Source organism: Phragmites australis, chromosome 1, assembly GCF_958298935.1.
Source record: "Phragmites australis chromosome 1, lpPhrAust1.1, whole genome shotgun sequence".
Lineage (NCBI taxonomy): Eukaryota > Viridiplantae > Streptophyta > Magnoliopsida > Poales > Poaceae > Phragmites > Phragmites australis.
The window spans coordinates 43,748,310-43,768,739 of record NC_084921.1 but is presented as its reverse complement, the minus strand read 5'-3'; the positions used below and the strand labels follow the sequence as shown (position 1 = coordinate 43,768,739).

The 20,430-nt window shown below is 42.3% G+C and overlaps 2 protein-coding genes and 2 long non-coding RNA genes across 4 annotated transcripts; 1 reads left to right on the top strand and 3 right to left on the bottom strand.

Annotated features, from left to right (window-relative positions):
- Nucleotides 1-3,214: 3,214 nt before the first annotated feature.
- LOC133921136 (DNA polymerase eta-like) lies at nt 3,215-5,133 on the bottom strand. Its single transcript, XM_062365902.1, is given in 7 exon segments — nt 3,215-3,611; nt 3,614-3,663; nt 3,939-4,058; nt 4,220-4,323; nt 4,559-4,715; nt 4,803-4,960; nt 5,110-5,133. Coding segments are annotated over 6 exon segments (591 nt in total). The 5' UTR covers nt 4,874-4,960; nt 5,110-5,133; the 3' UTR covers nt 3,215-3,522.
- A 292-nt stretch (nt 5,134-5,425) lies between these two features.
- LOC133921143 (uncharacterized) lies at nt 5,426-5,945 on the bottom strand. Its single transcript, XR_009910217.1, has 3 exons — nt 5,807-5,945; nt 5,606-5,707; nt 5,426-5,511 (listed from the first exon to the last, which is right to left on the bottom strand). It is a non-coding gene; the product is annotated as an uncharacterized LOC133921143 (long non-coding RNA).
- Nucleotides 5,946-6,207: 262 nt separating this feature from the next.
- LOC133921130 (pentatricopeptide repeat-containing protein At4g21190-like) lies at nt 6,208-10,520 on the top strand. Its single transcript, XM_062365891.1, has 7 exons — nt 6,208-6,353; nt 6,547-6,645; nt 6,740-6,838; nt 7,188-7,331; nt 7,678-7,890; nt 9,094-9,503; nt 10,051-10,520. Exons 2-6 carry the CDS (start codon nt 6,553-6,555, stop codon nt 9,436-9,438), a joined length of 894 nt encoding a protein of 297 aa, XP_062221875.1. The 5' UTR covers nt 6,208-6,353; nt 6,547-6,552; the 3' UTR covers nt 9,439-9,503; nt 10,051-10,520.
- Nucleotides 10,268-11,629, bottom strand: LOC133921147 (uncharacterized). The gene is made up of 2 exons (XR_009910218.1): nt 11,378-11,629; nt 10,268-11,266 (listed from the first exon to the last, which is right to left on the bottom strand). It is a non-coding gene; the product is annotated as an uncharacterized LOC133921147 (long non-coding RNA).
- Nucleotides 11,630-20,430: the final 8,801 nt, after the last annotated feature.

Below are 20,430 nucleotides of genomic sequence, written 5' to 3'. Positions count from 1 at the left end.
GACACGGCCGCCAGCATGGGCGGACCGCATCCATTGGCTATCTCCTGACATGTGAGGCGCTGCCATTCCTCAGATTCACCAGCCATCGCCGGGCTGAGGCCATCCATCACCGGGTCGTGGTCGGCTCAGGCAAGCACCGTTGGAGGGGGCGAATCGCCACTACTGGTGCGTGGTGCGAGTGGCCGATGCCATGGGGCAAGCGGTGCTAGTGTGCACCGCCGGTGATAAGGAGGCAAGACAACGAGCATACCGAGTCGTGGACTGCGTCGCCACCAATTGGAAGATCTTGGAGATGCCACCGGTGGAGCAGGGGGTCATTGTGCCGAGGACTTCGTGCCTCTGATCTTCACTGTGTCGAGGCCGCCGTGCCACTCTTCTTCATTGTAGAGGCCGTCGAGCCTGTGTTCTTGATCTGGGTGTGGCCAATTAGCATTAGGGCTAGAACAATAGTGTCTAATAACGTGTTAAAAATAGAGAGAGATCGAGAGATTGAATTCAGAGAATAGAGTAGAAAAAATGAAACACTTGTATTGATTCAATGAACTGTTTACATATATATACATGATGAAGGGATATGATGAGAGGTCATATCTATTGGGGAGATATATCTCTTGGTAATTGATCATATGGTTACACTAAAAAGGTATCTATTCATAACAATTAGGGTCGGCTTAGAGAGAGAAAGGCAAACCACGGGAAAGCCAAGCTCCAGAGGCCACGGTGACCGGAGTAGTGTGTAGCGAACATGATCTTTTTAAGCATGTATGTGATTTTGATGATTCATGACAACGTAGTAGGTCCCATGGATGCAATATATGAAGAAGCCACCGTAATCGGGATAAAGATTGATTGAATTGAACAAGTTCTAAAAAAATGACCTCACAGGATGGTCCAGTTCTAGCTATTCACGCCGGAGTATTTTTCAGCTCAGAGGAGATAAATGAGAATAGTATACCCGATGGTCTGGTACTCAGCAAGTGTGCATACCAGAGCATTTTGTCTCAGAAGAATGTTTTGCAGTTCAACACACCGAATGATCTGGTGTTAAGGAGAAGTGCATATTGGAGCATTTTCCAGGAGCAAGATTTTTTAGTGCAAAAGATTTGTACACACCGGATGGTCTGGTGCTTAGAAGGATTGTACACCGGAGGCTTCACGGGAGTATTTTCCAAAAGGTCTTCAGTTGAGAGATGAGTTGTACACACTGGATAGTCTGGTGATCAGAAGATTACACACACCAAACAATAAACAGTGAAAAAGTGGCTTGGTTGGCAGAAGTCTATACATCAGATGGTCCAGTGATGGAGTACAAGATTACACTGGAGTATCATGTGTTTAGAAATTAGTTTGAGTGGGGTTTCAACGGCTAGTTTCTACTGTTGTACACATCGAATGGTCCGGTGTTAGTCCTGTTGTTGACACTGGATCATCCGGTGTTCACATTATGTTGGAGCCGTTGGAGCAACGACTAGTTCGCGGTGTTGAGGATATAAATGTCCTCACTCGGCCATTTGAGTGGCAGAGAAGCTTATAACACTTGAGAAGAACAAGCCATCAAAGTACTAAAAATGATCATCCAAGATAATTAAGCATAAGATTATAGAGTGGTAAGTGCTCATAGGTCTAAGTAGTTGTTGTTAGGTGTCGTTGCCTACAGAAGGGATCAAAAAGTGATCCTATATTATACCAAGTGGTACACCAGTACCTTAGAGTCTTGGTGACTCGTCGGCACTGTGAGCCTTGATGTATCATGCTTGTTGACCCTCCGACTTGATGTGGAGTAGCGACAAGATGCTTGTATAGGGACGCAGAGAACGTTGCCTTGGTGGCTCAAGCTCCGAAGTAAAGACGACAGTAAGTGACCAGAAGAGAGGCTTATGGTGAAGCTTTATCTTGGTGGCTTGGTGGCTCAACTTACTTGAAGACTAGCTGTCTCAAGGGTCGTGGTCGGGTGCCGTCTGAGAACTATAGCTTAGATGGCTGCTCCAACATGGACGAGGAGTGACATTTATACCATCAATATCATGAGATAAAAAAATTTTATGCCGAGTCTGCTCTCTCTACCATCTTTACGTTTCCGTATTTACTTCTTGTAATCTATCATTTGTATATTTACCTTCCTAAGTAAATCTTTTGAACGAAAGAGTAGGACATATTAGATAAACCAAAAACACATTTAAATATAAATTAATATAAATTTATCTTATAATTTTTTTAGAACTAATTAATTTTAGATGTCCTAATCTATCTTATCTTTTTAAGATATCACCGATGCTTTGAGTAGGGAAGGGCCAAGCCCACTGCCGTCTCACCATCACTAGCAGGCCGTCTCATGGTCACAGCAGAAATGTTGGGTCGCCGCATAACCTTACGAAGGAAGAAGGATATAAATGATTGGTCACAACCAAATGGTTTGATATTTGTGGTTTTCATTTCTTCGAGGAAAGTGTGATATGATTCTGCTGGCGCTCTATGACGCATTTCAAATCTGGAAGTTAGTTCACCGTTCTTGTTAAGCCACAAAGTAGCACAGACAGCCGTACGGCGTACGATTGTGGGTACCAGGGCGGGCTCCGGTGGACTGCTCCGTGGAAATAGCGGCAAATTGTAGTCGTATCATCCGGCGTGTGGTGCGGGTGTGCAGGGGCATGGATCTATCATCTATCTGTGGCCTGGATGGGCAGGCAGCTCGCAGGCGTTTTGGTTTGGCGGTAGCCCGGTGGAGGGGAGCCGCCCCCTGCCCCCTCGGAGCCTTGGACGCCTTCCGCGCCTCCCGCGTCGTGTGGCTTGCCATTTCCAGGACCTGGTGCAACCGTGAGAGAATGAGCACAGCAGGGGAATGCGCACGCGGAGTGCCGAGCGCCCGTGTTGGCGTGCGCGCTGCAGACCGAAGCTTTGGGACGATCCAAAGGCGGCCGGTGAGGTACCGCGGAGTAGAGCGGAGGGCTGCAACGCTGCCGTCGCGCGACATTTGCCTCTGGCTGAGGCGCTGAGCCGAGCATCGGGGAGATTGGCGCGCAAGGCGGTCGGTTAGCTGCTTGGGATGGGATTGGGCTCGGTTCGTGTGAGCATGAAGCACGGTCGTGACAGAGAGTATGCTTGTATTGGCTGTAGCTCCGTTTGGCATGGAAACTGTTTGGCCTCCCTTCCCATTCCGCTGGCAAAGTGGCGCATGTGCCCGAACCGCACAGGCATCAAACAGGAAATGACAGAATTGTTGGACGCGTTCCATCTTTCACATCAACTTGATCATATAATTCATGAAATCAAATAATCAACAACCATCCGTTCGATGGGTGAATTTGAATAGATGCACTCCTAGACCATCAACTCCATACTATTCCAATTCGCCGGTCAAATAAACATTGAGTAAACACTGTTAAAAAAGTGAACGCAGTGGACCTACCGTTTTCATTGAAACCAAACTTTTTTTCCCTTTGGTTTTGTCTACCTGTAAGACGAAAAACTTTCTTTAATCATGGGTCACTAATCTCAATGCGAATTGGAATAGTATCGAGCTAACTAGCTTAACTTATTTACAGAAACGTTATTCCTCAGTGCTTTTGGTCCAAAAAAGGTCTTTCCACAGCCATGACTCTTCGGTAGAAGACATCCTCAACTTCTTCTCCACTAATACCCCTTGCAATCTTCCATAACCATGTTCTGCATGAAGTCAAGTGCTTACAAGATGAGTTGAAATCAAATATTAGATATGATATCCAAAAAACAAAAAAAATCCGGATGCAGGGGGGCATGGATTTTACATTTTCGATACTAACCTACCACCAACAATAAAGTTACATCATCCATTAAAAGCTCAAGGGAATAACAACTCTTAACTCTTTAAACAAGATATCATATCCTAAATATAAGCTTATATATACATCCATCAAGGCAAGCCAACTAAGAGAAAACTAATAAAACATGCACCAACTTACCCTGTATTTACTCCATGGTGTTCTTGTAACTTTTCCTCTATGAAACTTAGAATATCACCAATAGCCTCAACCCCAAGATCATCCTGCAAGGAACTTCCAAGCTTACCACCAAGCTGCTTCCTGAACAATATGGATATTTTCACTATTCAGTATCACACCATGCATAAGTTAAATTAAAGCACACAGTTGTGAGCTCTAAATAGCATTACGAAGTCTCAAAAGCTTTTCCCAGCAGAAAACAAGAAACCAGCAAGGACAGAGGTGTCATGTTAGATCATTACATCTTCTTCACAGGCAGTGATGCTAGAAAGTCCTGAAGTGATGACGAAGGGACAACTGTTTGTTGAGCAGGCTTGTGCATTCCGCTGACAAGTTTACCTAACATCTGCACAGCATAAGAACATTGAGTGGAATATTGCAATAGGAAGAGAAAGGAATCAAAGGAAACCGAAAACAGAAATACAGAGAAACTGAGTTGCTTTCCTGAGCTTAGCAAAGTTTACACAATAATAACCATGGACTATTGAATACTGATACTTCACTTTGCTGAGTAAAAGAAAACATATATTTTGAACAACAGAACATAAAGCATCTACTCACTATTGTGACTCATTATGAACCTTATTGAGAGCAATACCAGCAGAGTATGTGAATTGGGTTTCTTCCAGAACTCTGACTCGTAACTGCACAACAATTATAGCTCCACATGCCAGTAACTTATCCTGGTAATCAGCGTCCGCTCGACAAAGCCATGCCCTCACATTATTTTCCTTGTCACTGTCATACTGAAAATGACCAGGCATATACTCACATTCCTATAAAAACACAGAGCAGTATCCAACCAAATTGTGAAGACAATCTTACAGAAGGAAGGCCCACTTTGCGGCCTCCACAAAAATCTGTTCCGACCAATCAGGTGGAGCTTGTAAGAGCATTTCCTTTGCTGCATCAGTAAGGCCAAGATAAACTTCGTTAATGGATGCCCGCTCGCACTTGCCCTTGCTTGCAAGGATTGCGACAACCTGAAAGTTTGGGTGCAAAACATGACTTATTTAGTTATTCATATACGGGATGGAATTGCCATAATGCCATTGCTCAGGTAGTAGTGAACGACCATTGCTAATTGCACCAATCATGCTACAGTCTGCAGACTCTGCACAGATAAACCTACCTCAGAACCAACACTTCGGTAAAGATTAAGGCCGTGTTTGTTTGAGCTTCTGCTTTTGAACTTATCTGAAAAGCAGTGTTTTTGGCTTTTCTGAAAAACTGTTTTTGGAAATAGATTGTTGGCTTCTACAATAAATTTTTAGCTTCTCAGCACATAGCTTCTCAGAGAAGCACATCTCAGCGAGCTTCTCAGCTTTAGTTCATTTTCCTCAGAAACAGGCTTCTGGCTTCTCCAGAAACCACTTCTTCAGAACCTCGTTTGTTCTGGCTTCTGCCAGTAGCAGAAGCAGTTTCAGAAGCAGCAAACAAACACAGCCTAAGATTGGCCTTCCCAAGCGCCACAGGGACCTGAAGCAGATTGATACCCGGGCATACCTTCTTGGCCTCATCTCCACGCATGGACCTGAGTAAGCACTAAGCACCACAAATTTGTCCGGAAGTCACGAACTGACAAAATTCCTCGGAGATGGTACTGTCGACGAAGAAACGGCCCACACCTCTTCACACCAAACTTGCGATCAAGCCTCCTCCTTTGCAGTCGTTGTACTGCATGACGGCGGTGGGCCGGCCCCTGAGCGCTGGGTTCCTCCGCTGGTCGACTGCGGCGAAGCAAATGAATCACTGGGGAGCGTGAGGGGAGAGGGAGAAGGAGAGGGATAGATAGACAAGGGTGGTTGGAGTACGGGGAGGTGACTGACCTTGGACTTAGAAGCAATCCATGTCTACATGGGCGATGACCCGGGCCACCTGCGGCTCCGGTCTCGCACCTGCATCGCCTCTCCTCCGGCAAAAAGCGGCAACAGCCGGACTCTGCCCTCGCCTTCCTTTCCTTTCCCCCTTTTTTACTTAACCCTTATCTCCTGACGGGGGCGGAGATAGCACCGCGGCCGGTCGGCAGGTAGCAGTCCCTAGCACCTGGCGGCGGTTGCCGTTTGCCATGGGCAGCCGTGGCGCAAGGCTTCACTGGCAGGAGGAAGAAGATGGATCGGGTACTACATAAGGTCCATATACTAGATCAGCCCACGGCCCAAAGAAATAAAGCCCAAGATAGATAATCGGTAGCTGGGTGGTTTTCCCCCAAAGAGAGAAAAAAAATCTGGGAGATAAATCCGGAGGATTGCAGGCTGCAGTTGGTCAGCTCGCTCCCCTCCCGACTCCGACGAGCGACGGCGGCGTCTGCCCTTTCTTTCCCTTCTTCTCCTCCTACTGCCAGTCAGCATCGCGTCTGCTCTTCTGATTACTCAGGTAATCGAGCGGGGAGAGATGACGAGAGGAAGTGGGATAGCTAGATTCTTGTTATCTTGTTTCAATTCTGAACTTGTTAGATACAACTCCCTCTAGTTCACTTCTCCCTTTTTTTCTTTCTCTTTTGATTCTCTTCGATGAATCAGCAGTGTACGTAGCTGGTCTTCTTACTGGTATCTGTTTGCCGATACAGACTAGAATGTTTTGCTTGAGAAACTACTGGTCGCCTGCATTTACTTTAGGACGGGAAGGGGCTCCTGTTGGACGTCCTCTAAAGTTCAATTCTTTAGTGGTGAGCTTAATTTCGCTGTATAGCTTGCATCTGGTGGTTGCACTACTACGTGTGTTGCTTATCCTGATCCTTATCTGTTCCAACCGTGCCACAGGTTTGTGGCGCCAGGGGTCCCAGACCGAGATATCCCCGTGTGTGGAGAACTAGTAAGAAAATAGGGACTATTTCGAAGTCGCAGAAGCTTGTCCAATGTGTGAGGTTCTTTGACATTTCTCTGTTGTAACTGTTAGTTCAGTATATATAGCCCTGTGCATTTTCCTGTTGAGATGCTAGCTTAACTGATTACATCGCCACCTGCCCGAAGACTAGTCCAGCTTTCTTTAGCAACATGTCAGATTTTAGTGCTTGTGGCCATTCTAATTTCTAAATCTGTATGATTTCGTTAAAATGCTTTGAGCAAATTGCAGTTCCTTAATGTTGAGGAAGGCACCAAAAGATTGCATGCTGTTGTGGGATGCCTGTTGCAGTTACACTTTTGCATCTACCTGACACGCTATTGCCATGAGTGTCTGAAACTATCAGTCTTTTATCATCTCATGCAGATCAAAGATTTGTCGAATGTAAAGGAGGAAGTTTATGGCGCGCTTGACTCATTTGTTGCATGGGAACTGGAGTTTCCATTGATAGTAGTAAAGAAGGCACTGAAGACACTTGAAGATGGAAGGGAATGGAAACGAATAATTCAGGTATTAAATGGAAGTTTCTAGTTTTCATATGAACTGTTTTGTATAATTTTTTTCTTTATGTGTTGCTGTCAATCTTCATGGATTTCTGGTGAAATTTTCATTATGTATTGTAAATATAAACTTAATTCCCCTTCCTTGGAGAATATTACTAGTAGCCTCGTCCTTGGGCAACTCAATCATTGAATATCAAGAGTTAGCTGCTTCTAGTTCTAAAAGGATAGAACTAGCTGCTCCCTTTTAATATAAACCTTTTTTCTTGTATGAAGACAGTAACTAGAGTTAGCTGCTCCCTTTTAATGAGAAAGCCTTTCTGTATCAAGACAATAACTACATTCCTGTAATTTAGGTTATTAAGTGGATGTTCAACAAAGGTCAAGGGAAGACAATGGGAAGCTATTACACTTTGTTGAATGCTTTAATTGAGGATGGACGAGTTGAGGAAGCAGAAGAGTTATTTGGAAAGATATTCTCACGATATATGGAGGGTTTGCCTCGTACTTTCTTCATGAGAATGATCTCTTTGTATTACAATTTGGGATCATATGATAAGATGTTTGAGGTAGGAAAATCATATCTTCTATTTCTGATTTTACTAACCAGCTTTCAAATGTGGATTTGATATCATTTGTCCCTACATGCCTTGAAGAGCGTCATTTTACTTCTGAAAATAGTCTGCTAATAGTGATATATCAAAGACAGTATGATGTCAAAGTTAGTTTGCTTTTCTTATTGTTCTTTGCTGTTACTTTTCTTCCAACCAATCAGTGTAGAGGTTTGAACATCAATCGGTAGTTTTCTCAGAATCCAGATCCAGCTTGTGATATATGTAATCAGCCATAATGTTAAAAGCGCATTCTTGGGTAAACTCTTTCTGTAGTTAACCTTCATGTGGCTCCACGATGGAAGCTTTTGTGTTTTGTATCATGTCAGAAATATTCTGATTTCTGTTACCCACCACAAGACTTCAGTGCAAAATAATATCTTTACTGAATAACTCAGCGTATAATCAGGAATGCAAGCATTACATGACTTATTGCCTGATGGAAACTTGTTAGGTTTGATTGCAAGGAGTGTTGAAATGCGCAGATCAGTTATTTAAAAGATTTAAGGCAAAACTGCCAAGACTTATCTTTTTGGAAATTTGATGCAATCGTTTTCTTAGGTCAATCTGTGTCAGTAATTTGGACCTTGTTTTAGCTTAAAACAACTAGAAACTTAAGCTGCCAAAGCGGGGATAGATACTTATTAGGCTTCTCACAGGAACCTTGATGGTGTACTTCGGACATTGCAATAGCTTCTACATGGTGTACTAATCTAGGATCTTAGCAATCAGACAGAAGAGTGAAGCGAATCCTTCTACAACAATGTGTTGCAGATGTAGTTGTGAAACAGATGGGTTTGGTGACCTTGGTCCGTTAGCACAGAAACTTTTGTAACCATTTTTTTATGGGGTAGAAACTTACTGCAACTGACGGTGTCAGATTACCAGGATTTCAACTTGTTTGTGAAGGGTAAAGCTGGTACAGCCCAAACAGAATCATTTGTATTACTTAAGAAAATAACATAAGGCTCATCACTTTGTACACTGTTTTAACTAAAACGTGGGATCGCCAGATCGGCATCACACTGGATTTGATTAACTCAATATTTGGTAGAAAAGCTATGCTCAAGAGAAAAATCAGTAGAAGACACCTAGTTATCGCAGAGGTTCTTTTCTAACTCTTTTAATGCTTGTATGGTGTCTGCCACATAAATTCTCCAGGTTTTTGCTGATATGGAAGAGCTGGGTGTTAGACCTGAGGGTTCAATTATCAGGATGCTAAGTGATGTATTTCAGAAGTTAGGGATGATGGACAAATACGAAAAGTTAAAGAAGAAATATCCACCACCAAAATGGGAATATCGATACATCAAAGGCAAGCGCATCAGAATGAGGGTTTACCCGGGCAATAAAACTGAAGAGGCGACAAAAGGAGACCCTGACGAAGATGAACTGGAAGAGGCAGAAAGTATACACATTGACAATGAACTGGAAGAAGCAGGAAGCACAGGCCTGGACAGGAATGTACTGGACGATGCAGCTTCTGGAGACCTTGAATATGTATAGATCAGGTCTTGCATTTGGTATTTTTCATGCCTGCTGTTCAAAGCAGGCAACAGCAAAATGAACTGGTAAGAATGTACTCTATTTGATTTTATTTCACATCCTATAATCTGTGCCGTCGTACTTTTGAAAGTTTGACCATCAGTATGTATAAACTATATAGACTGGCTATATGAAAATATACTATTAGGCTTTTCGTCAAATATACTTCATGATATTATAATTTTGCTACTAGATATGTTCTTCAGAGTTTCAAGTCCATGTGATTTTCGACAAGGCCGAGATTTGCGCACCATTTAGGGTGCTTTCTGACGCGAGATTAGGCTTTTTTGACTTTATTTTGGTGGTTGTTTTTGGCCTCGGGTGTTGCCCCGGCTGCGCCTTATACTTTTAGCCCGTTGGGCTCTTCCTCCATTTTAATATATAACAGGCAGCTCTCCTGCCCGTTACGTTTCAAAAAAAAAAGTCCATGTGGTTGTTCATTTATTTTGCTTGCATAATGTTCATGCTTCTTTTGAATGCTTCTGATTAGATTTACAATGCAGCTATGGTATGAAGTACAGATCGATATCATTTTCCTGATGCTCATAATGTGTTTCTTTTTGCTTTTCTCAGTGCTGCAACTTGAGATAGTGGGGATACCTAGTTTGCTACTACTGCCATATCTGGAATGGAAAAGCAACTCTCGCCTTCAATGCCTGTCCAGCAATTTAACATCGCATATTCTTCAAATGATCTGGCAATTTGATTCGAGGACAAGCTTATTTGGTTGCTTCAGAAAGAAACTGTGGCTGATTCTTAAATATGATTTCCTGGACGCAAGACAGGACCATTGATGGCTTGGCAAGAGTTCTGCATGTGTGTTACAAAGGGATAGAGCTTATGAATGTGTTGGTTTAGCTAGTTGTCCGTTGCTGAGAGATCGATGGAGCCGTACGTCCTCGTTACCATCACGTATGGTCGTATTGTTCATCCATTTCAGCATGAAAAAGACATGATTGTTAGCACAGAGACTTGTGTTGTTTTTGTACCGCTATGAATACCTCTCTGGACTCCTTGCACAAGAAAGTAGAAGCCTTCACAGATTTAGCGGTAGCATTTAGAATGATTGTGGTGGTCTGCATGAATGTTTGTTTGTTTCAAAAGTAGCATCTGACGCGACTAGAGGTAAACAGTAAAATAATACGCGGCCGCCTTGATCTGGTGAATGCTGATTAGACTTCAGTGAGGAGCTGAGGAGAACGGACGCGCGCGTGCCCAGCGTTTGGCGCACACAGCGATCTCTACTCTCTCCGGCTCCACAGCCGGTGTGTCCCTTGCGCTCAGCCTCATCGCAGCAAGCGCGTTCAACTCGCCGTCGCCCTCGGAGGTGGAGCGGATGGTATGGGCACGATAGCCGCAGAGGGCCTCCACGCGCTCGCCGAGCAGGCGGTGCAGCTCATGCTCGCCGGCGGCCAACGCGTCGCCCCTGCCGATGCCGCGCTGAAGCTCAAGACGGCTTTCGTGAAGATCATCGTGAGCAAGTACAAGGCCCACAGCAAAGAAAGAGGAAGCAACTGCGGAACAAAGCAATCAATCTGTCCAAGCAAGCAAGCTAGGTGGTAGTACTAACCAACAAAGGATTAAGTCAAGTCTGGATGGATCAAATACACACTCCAGCTTCCTCCCATGTTCTGCTCAACGGCCTGGAGGTCGGTTCTACCATGGACGTGGCCCGTGGGGTTCGTCAGGGCCACCCCTTATCTTCTATTTTATTCATTCTGGCCATCGACCCACTACATCGCATCATTGAGTTGGCCACACAACGGCAGATTTTGGCCCCCATAGATGCCTGCACAGTCAAGACGACACGGCCATTTTCATCAATCCGAACCTTGGCAAGCTTCAGGCACTACGCCTTATCTTAGACACTTTTGTCCAGGCAACCGAATTGGCGACAAACCTTCAAAAGAGCTACATTCATCCAATAAGATGTGAACAACCCGTCCTAGATCAGATCTCCCAACTCTTCCCAGGCGAGATCACACATTTCCAATGCCGCTATCTTGGTGTCCAATTGCACACACGCAAGTTCTCCAAAGCACATATCTATCCCCTCAGCGACAAGTTGGGTGCAAGGTTGCAATCTTGGCTTGGACGGCTGCCTTCAAAAGCGGAGCATTTAACACTTATCAATTCAATGCTCACTGTCTTCCCACTTGCCAAATGGGCTCACAAGAAAATTGATAAGCTCATAAGATCTTTTCTTTGGAAGGGCACGGAAAACTTGAACGGCGGACATTTCTTAGTTAACTGAAAAAGTGTATGTTGTCCACAAAAATTGGGCGGTTTGGGAATCATAGACCTTCAAAATTTTCAGTCGGGCCCTATGCCTCCGTTGGCTTTGGTATGACTGGATTGATGCTTCTAAATCGTGGGCTGGGACCATTACCTTGCCACGCCACAGATTGAAGCCTATTCGAGGCCTCCACCACCATTTTGATCAGGGACAGGAACAAGGCCAGATTCTGGCATGACAGATGGCTAAATGTTATGACTGCAAATGGCGAATACTCGGCCAGGTCGGCTTATTTGGCCCAATTCAGGGTCTCCTTTGCACCATTTGATCCAAATCTAGTCTGGAAAGCACAAGCAGAGAATAAATGCAAGTTCTTCGTCTTGACTCTTCTCTTGAAAAAAGTCCTCACGGCAGACAATCTTGCCAACCGTGGCTGGCCGCAGCAGCCCCAATGCTCCCTTTGCAAAATCAGCCAGAGACTACACTACATCCATGTCTAACATGCCCTTTTGCCTCCACTGTGAGGGCAAAAGTGCTATCGCTTTCCACATCGACCCACAACAATATATGGCACCTCAGGATCTCATTGACCTAGCAGAATGGTGGCAAAAGGGCAACGACAATGCCCAAAGAAAGACATCGTGAGCTAAACGGCTTTTGATCTACACCATGTGGAACATTTGGAAGTAACCTAATCGCCGCATATTTCAAAATTTGTCAAGACAAATGGGCGAGTTTGCTGATATCATTTTGGAAGATGTAAATAAGAGGATAAATGTCCTCTCCCTTCCATAGTTATGTGTTTTTTTCTTTCTTTTTTTAGGTGTTGTTTGGGAGCAAATGATAGCTACTGAGCTATCCACGAAGGTTGGACGGCCATGCTATAAGCTAAAAAAAACTTTTCTCCTCCTCTCTTAATATGAAACGGCAGAACTCCTGCCCGATTCTGCAAAAAAAAAAAGTACACACTCCACGATAGTTAGATTGGATCAGGGAGGATGAGAATGAGAGGGCATCAAAGGGAGAAGGACGAAACCTGGATTTGTATCGAGCCACGTTCTTCATCACAAGAATACACACGCTGCTCTCCTTCCCTATACACCCCCGATTCATCATCCATCTCCTCTAAATCTGGTAGTCGTGGAAGGTAAGGGGCTAGGGGGAATTGATCAACTACGATGACCAGCTCCACGGCCTCCACCGTAACCCAGGGCCTCATCGCTGCCGGTTGCATCCCTGATGCTCTCGACCTCCTTCAAGAGATTTGAAAATATTAAACTTTTTATCATTTTATCATAGTGGTAATTTCTCGTTAAGGATGACAAAATGAGTCCCCTTGAATTTATGACAGTGTGTCAGATAACAAATTTATCACTTTACCGGATGACCGTAACAAAAAATCAAATCGCCAAAGATTTGAGATGACCAAGGCTAGATGGGGGCGGCTCCAACTCATATCTCTCTTATTCTCTTTTCCTCTCTAACTCTCTATGACAAGTGGGATGTAGTGCCAGCAGAGTGCTGGACTGCTGAGTGAGACACTTGTTTGGGTCAAAAACCAGTGTCAAACCCGTATAGGGACATCTCTTGACCGGTTTTCAAAGATAGGGGACCAAATGCATCCGGTATTGTAGTTGAGGGACTGTTTTAAAACCAAGGTAAAAGTTGAGAGATTAAAATTGGATTTTTTTTCAAACTTGAGATATATCTCGTTGTGTAAGTCAAAACATAAGGGGTGTTCTTCAAAGAAATAGAGGATATCTTCTCACTAGGTGTTACGATTCGTGAATCACCGATCTAATGAATTTGTTGAAGAATTAGAGATTGCTTTGAGTAGACGAATTATACGAGAAATATATAGGGATTTTTTAATATGTTCGAGACTCCCTGGGGATAATAATCATATATTATATTTATCTTGTATTAATTTGAGCTTGTTATAAAGGGATTGTAACTAGTTTAGATGGATCTAAAGTTAATCGACGACTTTCTCCTTAGGTTTTGTTGAATTCTAATGACTTTCTATTGCTTGTATTGATTTGTTTAGGCTTCTAATAACTATGTCTCCGTTTGGGTGTCTAATGACTTGTGTCTTCATTTGGGAGTGTCCTCCGTATGGCTATTTGACTCCGTATATATATAAGGTTGTCGTATATCATCTAGAGACTTTCTTTCTTTCTTTGGAGATAAATATTTTCGGTTACAGGACGCATTGAGGTACTACGGGTAATTTTCTTTCATCCAATGATCTCAAGATAAAAATATGTCTAAAAATTATGAGAAATACAAGAGTGCTCGGATATGATAAATATATATTATGGGGATAGCCTAAAGCACTCATGATATCATTATAAATGTACAAGCCAAAATTGTGAAAACCTAGAAATATACATATCCAGTTTAGGTGGGATATGATTGCATCGCGGTGTCTAAGGACGCGATCTAATAGATCGTTGTATCGAGTAGTTGGATCATAGTCTCTTATCATAAAAATATCTATTATTCGTCGTCACTGTTAACATATGCAAAAAGTCAAAACATAAGGGTTGTTCTTCGGTGAAATAGAAGTTGTCTTGTCACACGAAAGGGTCCAAATTTCCAACAGCTGCTCTGAGATTGTATTCTAAGCGTCGAAAGGGAACACATGCCTTATGCATAGGTGTGTTCGGTGTTCCATGTTGCTAATCTTTCATCACCAGCACCCGTATATGATATCAGTGATGCATTCTCCTTTATTTGCTGGATCTCATCAAATGCATGAGTCTTTATATATATATATATATTTATATATATATATATATTTATTTATTTCGAAAATCAAAAAATTGCAAAACTAAATGTCCGTTTGAAAAAATTGCAAAATTAGACAATATGTCACCCATCGGAAGAACGGCACCTTAAAAAAATAAAGATGCCACCCTTCCAACATGCGACAGGTTAAAAAAATTAAAAAAATGTTACGTTTCATTGCTCTCAAAATTCAAAACATTATCGAAATAGTTATAAAAATTATGAAAAAATATATTTAGAGGATAGTATAATCTATATCTCAAAAAAGCAAACAAAAAATATATGATTTTTATAGTGAGAAAAAAAGAGATAAATTTAATTGTACATAGTCTGACAGACGGTGTACAATGAAATTTATCTTTTTCATTTCTCATTATAAAAATCATATTTTTTGTCTCAAATTTTTTAGAGCTATATCATAGTATCTTCTACAACATATTTTTTCAGAACTAGCAAGGTGGCACACGTTAATAACGTGACTAGCATCGCTATAATATTTTATCACGATAGCATTTGATTAAAAATTAGTATTTCAAGTTTTTATGAGATAGTGTCATTTAGTTACAAAACACATAAAATTTGAATAAGAGATAAAAATTATGTTAGTAGAATAGAAAATTATTTATGATCCAAACTTGTATCCGAATCTTATATATGTATTGGTTTGATTCGTATATGTTTTGATCAACTGCCAAAAATCTTTTTTTATTTTTTTATTATGAATTTTAGCTATTGATTAATTATAATTTATATGGACTCTTTATTTAGGTATTTGATTTTATAATAATTTGATTTTTTTCTAAGACTATATCTAATATGGACTCTTCTTTTTTATATTCTAACATCAATTTCAAGTATTATTAATTTCATTTTATTTGGAATCTTTATTAGATATTTTGCTTTCCAAACGGTAGGGAAATTGATCTGTATTTTTTCATAATTTTTAATTTTTAGTTTAGCTATATATTGATCATATTTGGTAAAATACAGACTCTTTAGTTTCTGATTTTGATATGGGCTTTTTTATTTAATAAACCGTTAGATGTTCATAATAATGAGCGATCTATAACTTTTTTCTATTAACGTGGTAATTTCATAATCTTAAATGTGAATATGGTGATTTCTTTTAACACTCAAATAATAATATAATAGATAGTGTTCCAACCAGTAGCGCTCGAGCGTCTTGGTCCCCCTGTGTATCTGTCCCTGCATGTGTGATCTATGGGTAAAACCAAGGTGTTATTGGTCATGAACCTAGCCATATGGGCACTGACAGAATAGATGCTTGTAAGATTTCAGACCTGCAGGAATGGACGAATGAAAGAGCAGTGATGGTCAATTTGTTGCACCAACATTTGACATGGACTCAACACCGGATGAAACACCAAGCGGACAAGAAAATGTCTGACCGACAGACAGTTTGAACCTGGAGATTCGGTATATCTGAAATTTCAACCATATGTACAAACCTCAGTGGCAGCCAGAGTTAATCACAAGCTGTCATTTCGGTATTTTGGTTCTTATCAAATTTTGCAGAGAATTGGGGAAGTAGCATACAAACCACAACTGCCAGCTTCTTCATCAAGTGCCTGTTTGTAAATATAAGATTGTCTGGCCTATCGGTCTAATGGAATGCAATTGAATTTCAATCAAAAATTTATAAGATGTTAACGGAGGAGATTTTTTAAGAAAGATTAACGGAGGAGACCTACTATGAGTTGTTTAATTTAATCCTTTGTTTGATTCCAAACGGCTTGCCAGGATCACAGCTTGTGTCATACTTACTCTTTGCCTCTCCTTCCGTGTGACGACATGAATACTAACTAATATTCCACACATGGGGCATTACGGTATATGTCTTGTACTAAACATTGAAATTTTATAATGTATAGCATAGCTGACGACTCTGGCATGATAATATAGTTTATTGAAATTCGATGACGAATATGAATCGTAACGTTTCCTGAATATTCAGAATGAATATTTGATCATGATCAACGCAGAAATACGCACCAACTACTTATTCAACCTCACATTTCCAATTCGCAGGCGTCAGGAAGGGTTCAAACTTCGAAGTCTTTGACTCACATCTCATCGCGAAACCGTATAAAGCCGAGGAAATTCTTCTACACGACCGCCTCTTCCCGGCGAGGAGGACGAACTGGATGGCCAGCGTGTAGTAGTCGGCGTACATGATGCGTACGCATGGGTGCTTGGCCCAGAGCTCGGCGATCTTGCGCTGCAGCGCGGCGCTGAGCACCCGCTCCGACAGCCGTACAACTCCGGGCCGCTTGCGACAGGTGGACAGGTACAGCGGGACACGATGGGCAGCACCCCTGGCACCACCAGCTCCACCGCCCCCTCCGCGATCAGCTTCTCAATGCCGCGGCCGATGGAGTCATCGATGTGCTGGAGAAACGCGAAGAGCTAGCTCTACCACGCGTTGGCGTAGAGCTGCCCGCGTCGTCAAAGGCCTACCCACCACCTACAAAGCTCTGCCGTTAGAGTCGGCCTTCTTGGGCGATGTCGCTGCGCACCGGAGCTCGGCGCAACGCATCGTCAAGGGGGATGGCAACGCGCGCGGTCAAGCGTGCGAGAAAGCCAGGCGGAAAGGGTCTCGCTACCGTGCAACCATTCACGTGGGTTGCAAATCCGATATCCAACGGCTCCGAGAGACCAGGGGCGAAAATCAATCTGAAGTGGAAGAGAGGCCGTACACCTGCAACCAATGTTTTGGCGAAAACCAATCTGAAGTCCGGCTGAGGTTCAAGAGTTGGAGATATTTATTGCTTGTGACTATTAACATGTCTGCACAGGATACATGTTAATTCGATAGGGATATTGTGACAGATGTCGGAACGTATTAGAACATGATAGTTTACTATTTGATGATGTCGTAAGTTATTGTATTACTATTGAATTACTTGTCTAAGTCATGGTAGTTGAAGACCGAAGAGATATAAAACGATATAATATTTACTAATAGTACTTGTTTGAGTCTTTCTCTTTTTGTCTATTTGTATGGACTTATTGGTTTAATCTAAACCATTAGATGTTTATATCGATGAGTGGTATAGATTTTTTTTTATTAATATGGTAATTTTGTGATCTTGAGAACGAATGTAGAGGCTCATTTTTCACTCAAATATTAAGATAGTGTATTTTTCATGACTATTTTGATAGCGTTTTGAATTTTAAGAGCAATAGGATGTAGTGTTTTTTTATTTTTTAAGTTGTCGTCTGTTGGAAGGATGGTATCTTTATTTTTTTTTTCATGTTTACTCTGTAACAATCGATTGAAATGGAGCAAGGTCTCAGTCGACCGTGTGAACACGCCAGCATCGGTGAGTAAGCGACGGTGGGCTTTAGGGTTTCAGGTTTTCTGGTGGGGTTCCATGCATTCTGAACTTAGAAGGAACCTTGAGGGAGGCAGGCAAGATAGGCGGTGCTGGCAGATGAGACGGCGGGAGCCATCAGCCGTGGATGGCAGGAAGACCACCGGTGGACGATGCTAGGGCGGGAGCGTCACGTGCCGATGGGTTAGCGCGGCGAAGGCGGCAGTGTCGAACCCAATGACAGGGACACCGATGGGGATGGACGCTGGAGGGTGGGAGCATTGTGATATGCTCAGATCGGAAGCTGTCACGTTAGAGAAGAGAGCGACCAGAGGAAGAAGAATCGCACAAGGACATCGGATGGAGAATGGATGGCCCTGGTGTGCCGACTGAAAGCCCCCTTTGATTTCAGTCAAGTGATAAATAGTTGCCCTCTTATTTTGTAAAGGTGTTGCACGTTATAAGGGCGACACCTTCTAATAGACGATAATAGTCTATTTTTATAATTTTTTCAAACGGATGCCTACTTTTACAAAAAAATATTTTCAAAATAAAAAATATCTCAAGTGCATAGCCATCTGACGTCTCCTGCTTAGGGTTCAAAATTTCATCGAAAACCGGTTGATATTCGCGAAAACCGCTCAATTCAGTCCGCACTAAATTATGATTCAACCGGTTTTCAAATTTGAAATCAAAAATCATAAAAATATAAAAACACTAGAGAAAATTCTAGAACCTTATGTGATTTTTTTTAAAAATAATGTTATTTGCATCATATTTCATAGATAGGAAGTTTGGGGACAAAGAAAAGGTGTGCTTTAAAAAGCGTGCAGCTCATTTAGTAAGGTTCACGTTAAGAAAAATATTTAAAAAAACACATATTTTTTGTGTTTAGGGTGTACTTAAGAGGATTATAAAATTAGTTTCACTTCATTTAGAGTTTTATTAATTTCTATATGATTTTTACACAGTTCACAAGTACAAAGTGAACCTGTTAAGAAACAACATTTTAATTAACATTTTCATATGTACCATTATTTTTTTCTACATAAATATAGTATAGGTAAACTAATAAAAGTGATTTCACTAATTTTGGAGGTGTGATGGGTTAGTTATGAATTAATCTATTTGCAATACATTTACATAATCATGCATGTTATAATAACTATTTTATGATTTTATGTATTTTTAAAAGAAATAGGATCATGTAATAAGATAAAAAAATTGTTTCATAATTTTTGGATTAGCAAATAATTAATTATGCATTTAACTAGATTTAGAAAATACAATTTATCACAGAAAAATATTCAACTTTTCTATGATTATAAATATTTTTATCATGTAGATCATGTTACAAAGAAAAAAAATTATTTCACTTGATTTAAAGCTCAGATGAATTAATTATCGATGACGTGGAAAGGGTGACTCCTTCGTGGAGAGGGTGGACGATAATGTTGCTCGCCGGGCGTGGAGTGGCGGAGGGGATGACAACGTCAGGCGTGGAGGGGTCGCAGCGACATGGAGAGGGTGGGCGGGCGGCGGCAGCGCATGTGCATGGGATCCGGCCGGTCGGCCTGTTTCCCTATGGCAGTGTCGCTCAGTCGTGCTAGGTTGAGTGCCTCGACTGGGTGGGATACTGTTGTTCTGGGTTAAAACAAGATTTAGATCTGAACTAGAAGTAGATAATATGTACTATTTCGAGTGCGCATAGGTCACTCATGGGAAAAAATTCAAACCCGTATGAGCACTTGCTCTAAATTGGATACCTAACCCACCAAACTTATAAATAGAATTTAAAACCCGAACAGTTAGATATAACCTATACAGACTCCATATCTACACTTGGCCCACACGTAGCGTGTACTGCTACGACCAACTACGGCCGGAAGGACTAGCCACCCTTGCTCGGTCGCCGGGCGCAGGCGCAGCTCTGGACCAGGGCCGTCAGAGAGGGTACGCGCGCCGTGGCGTGCCCCCGAACGCCTGCCTTTGCTTCGTAAAAGGCTACGGCGCGGCGGGCTTACTAGCAACCATAGCTAGTGGAGAGGTACGGCGCACGAGAGATGTCAATGAGAGGAGTAAAAATTATCGGTGCGCTGCGCACGAGAAAGGATGGATGCCGAGGGGAAGTGGCGGGCTTTGGCTGCCCGCGGTGGCAGTATTTTTGGAGGCACGGGATGGGGGCAGAGTCTATCATTAGAGGATGAGCAAATCCGTTTCTCTTGTCCTCTGTGCGACTGTGATTAGCATTTCGCTTTAGCAAGGAGTAGGATTAACAAACGCCACCGTACCGTACTGATCTGCAGAACTGTTTCCTTCTACTGCTAGCTCCCGTTCCGAGGCCAACGAATCTTACTACTTTAATTCGAACAATGCAGAGTAGCCAGTGACAGTGCTTTTTTCTTTAACCATTCCGTTCGAGATTCATGTGCAACAGCCTTTGTAGCTAAGGCTGGACCTCGTAACTGGCTGGGTTCGATTTGGCTTAATTCGGTTGTAAATTCTAACGAGTTGAGTTAGTTTTTTAGCCCATTTAGTTTAACGAGCCGAGTCACGTCTTCAACCAGTGTCCCTCTCCTCTGCTCTGGATAG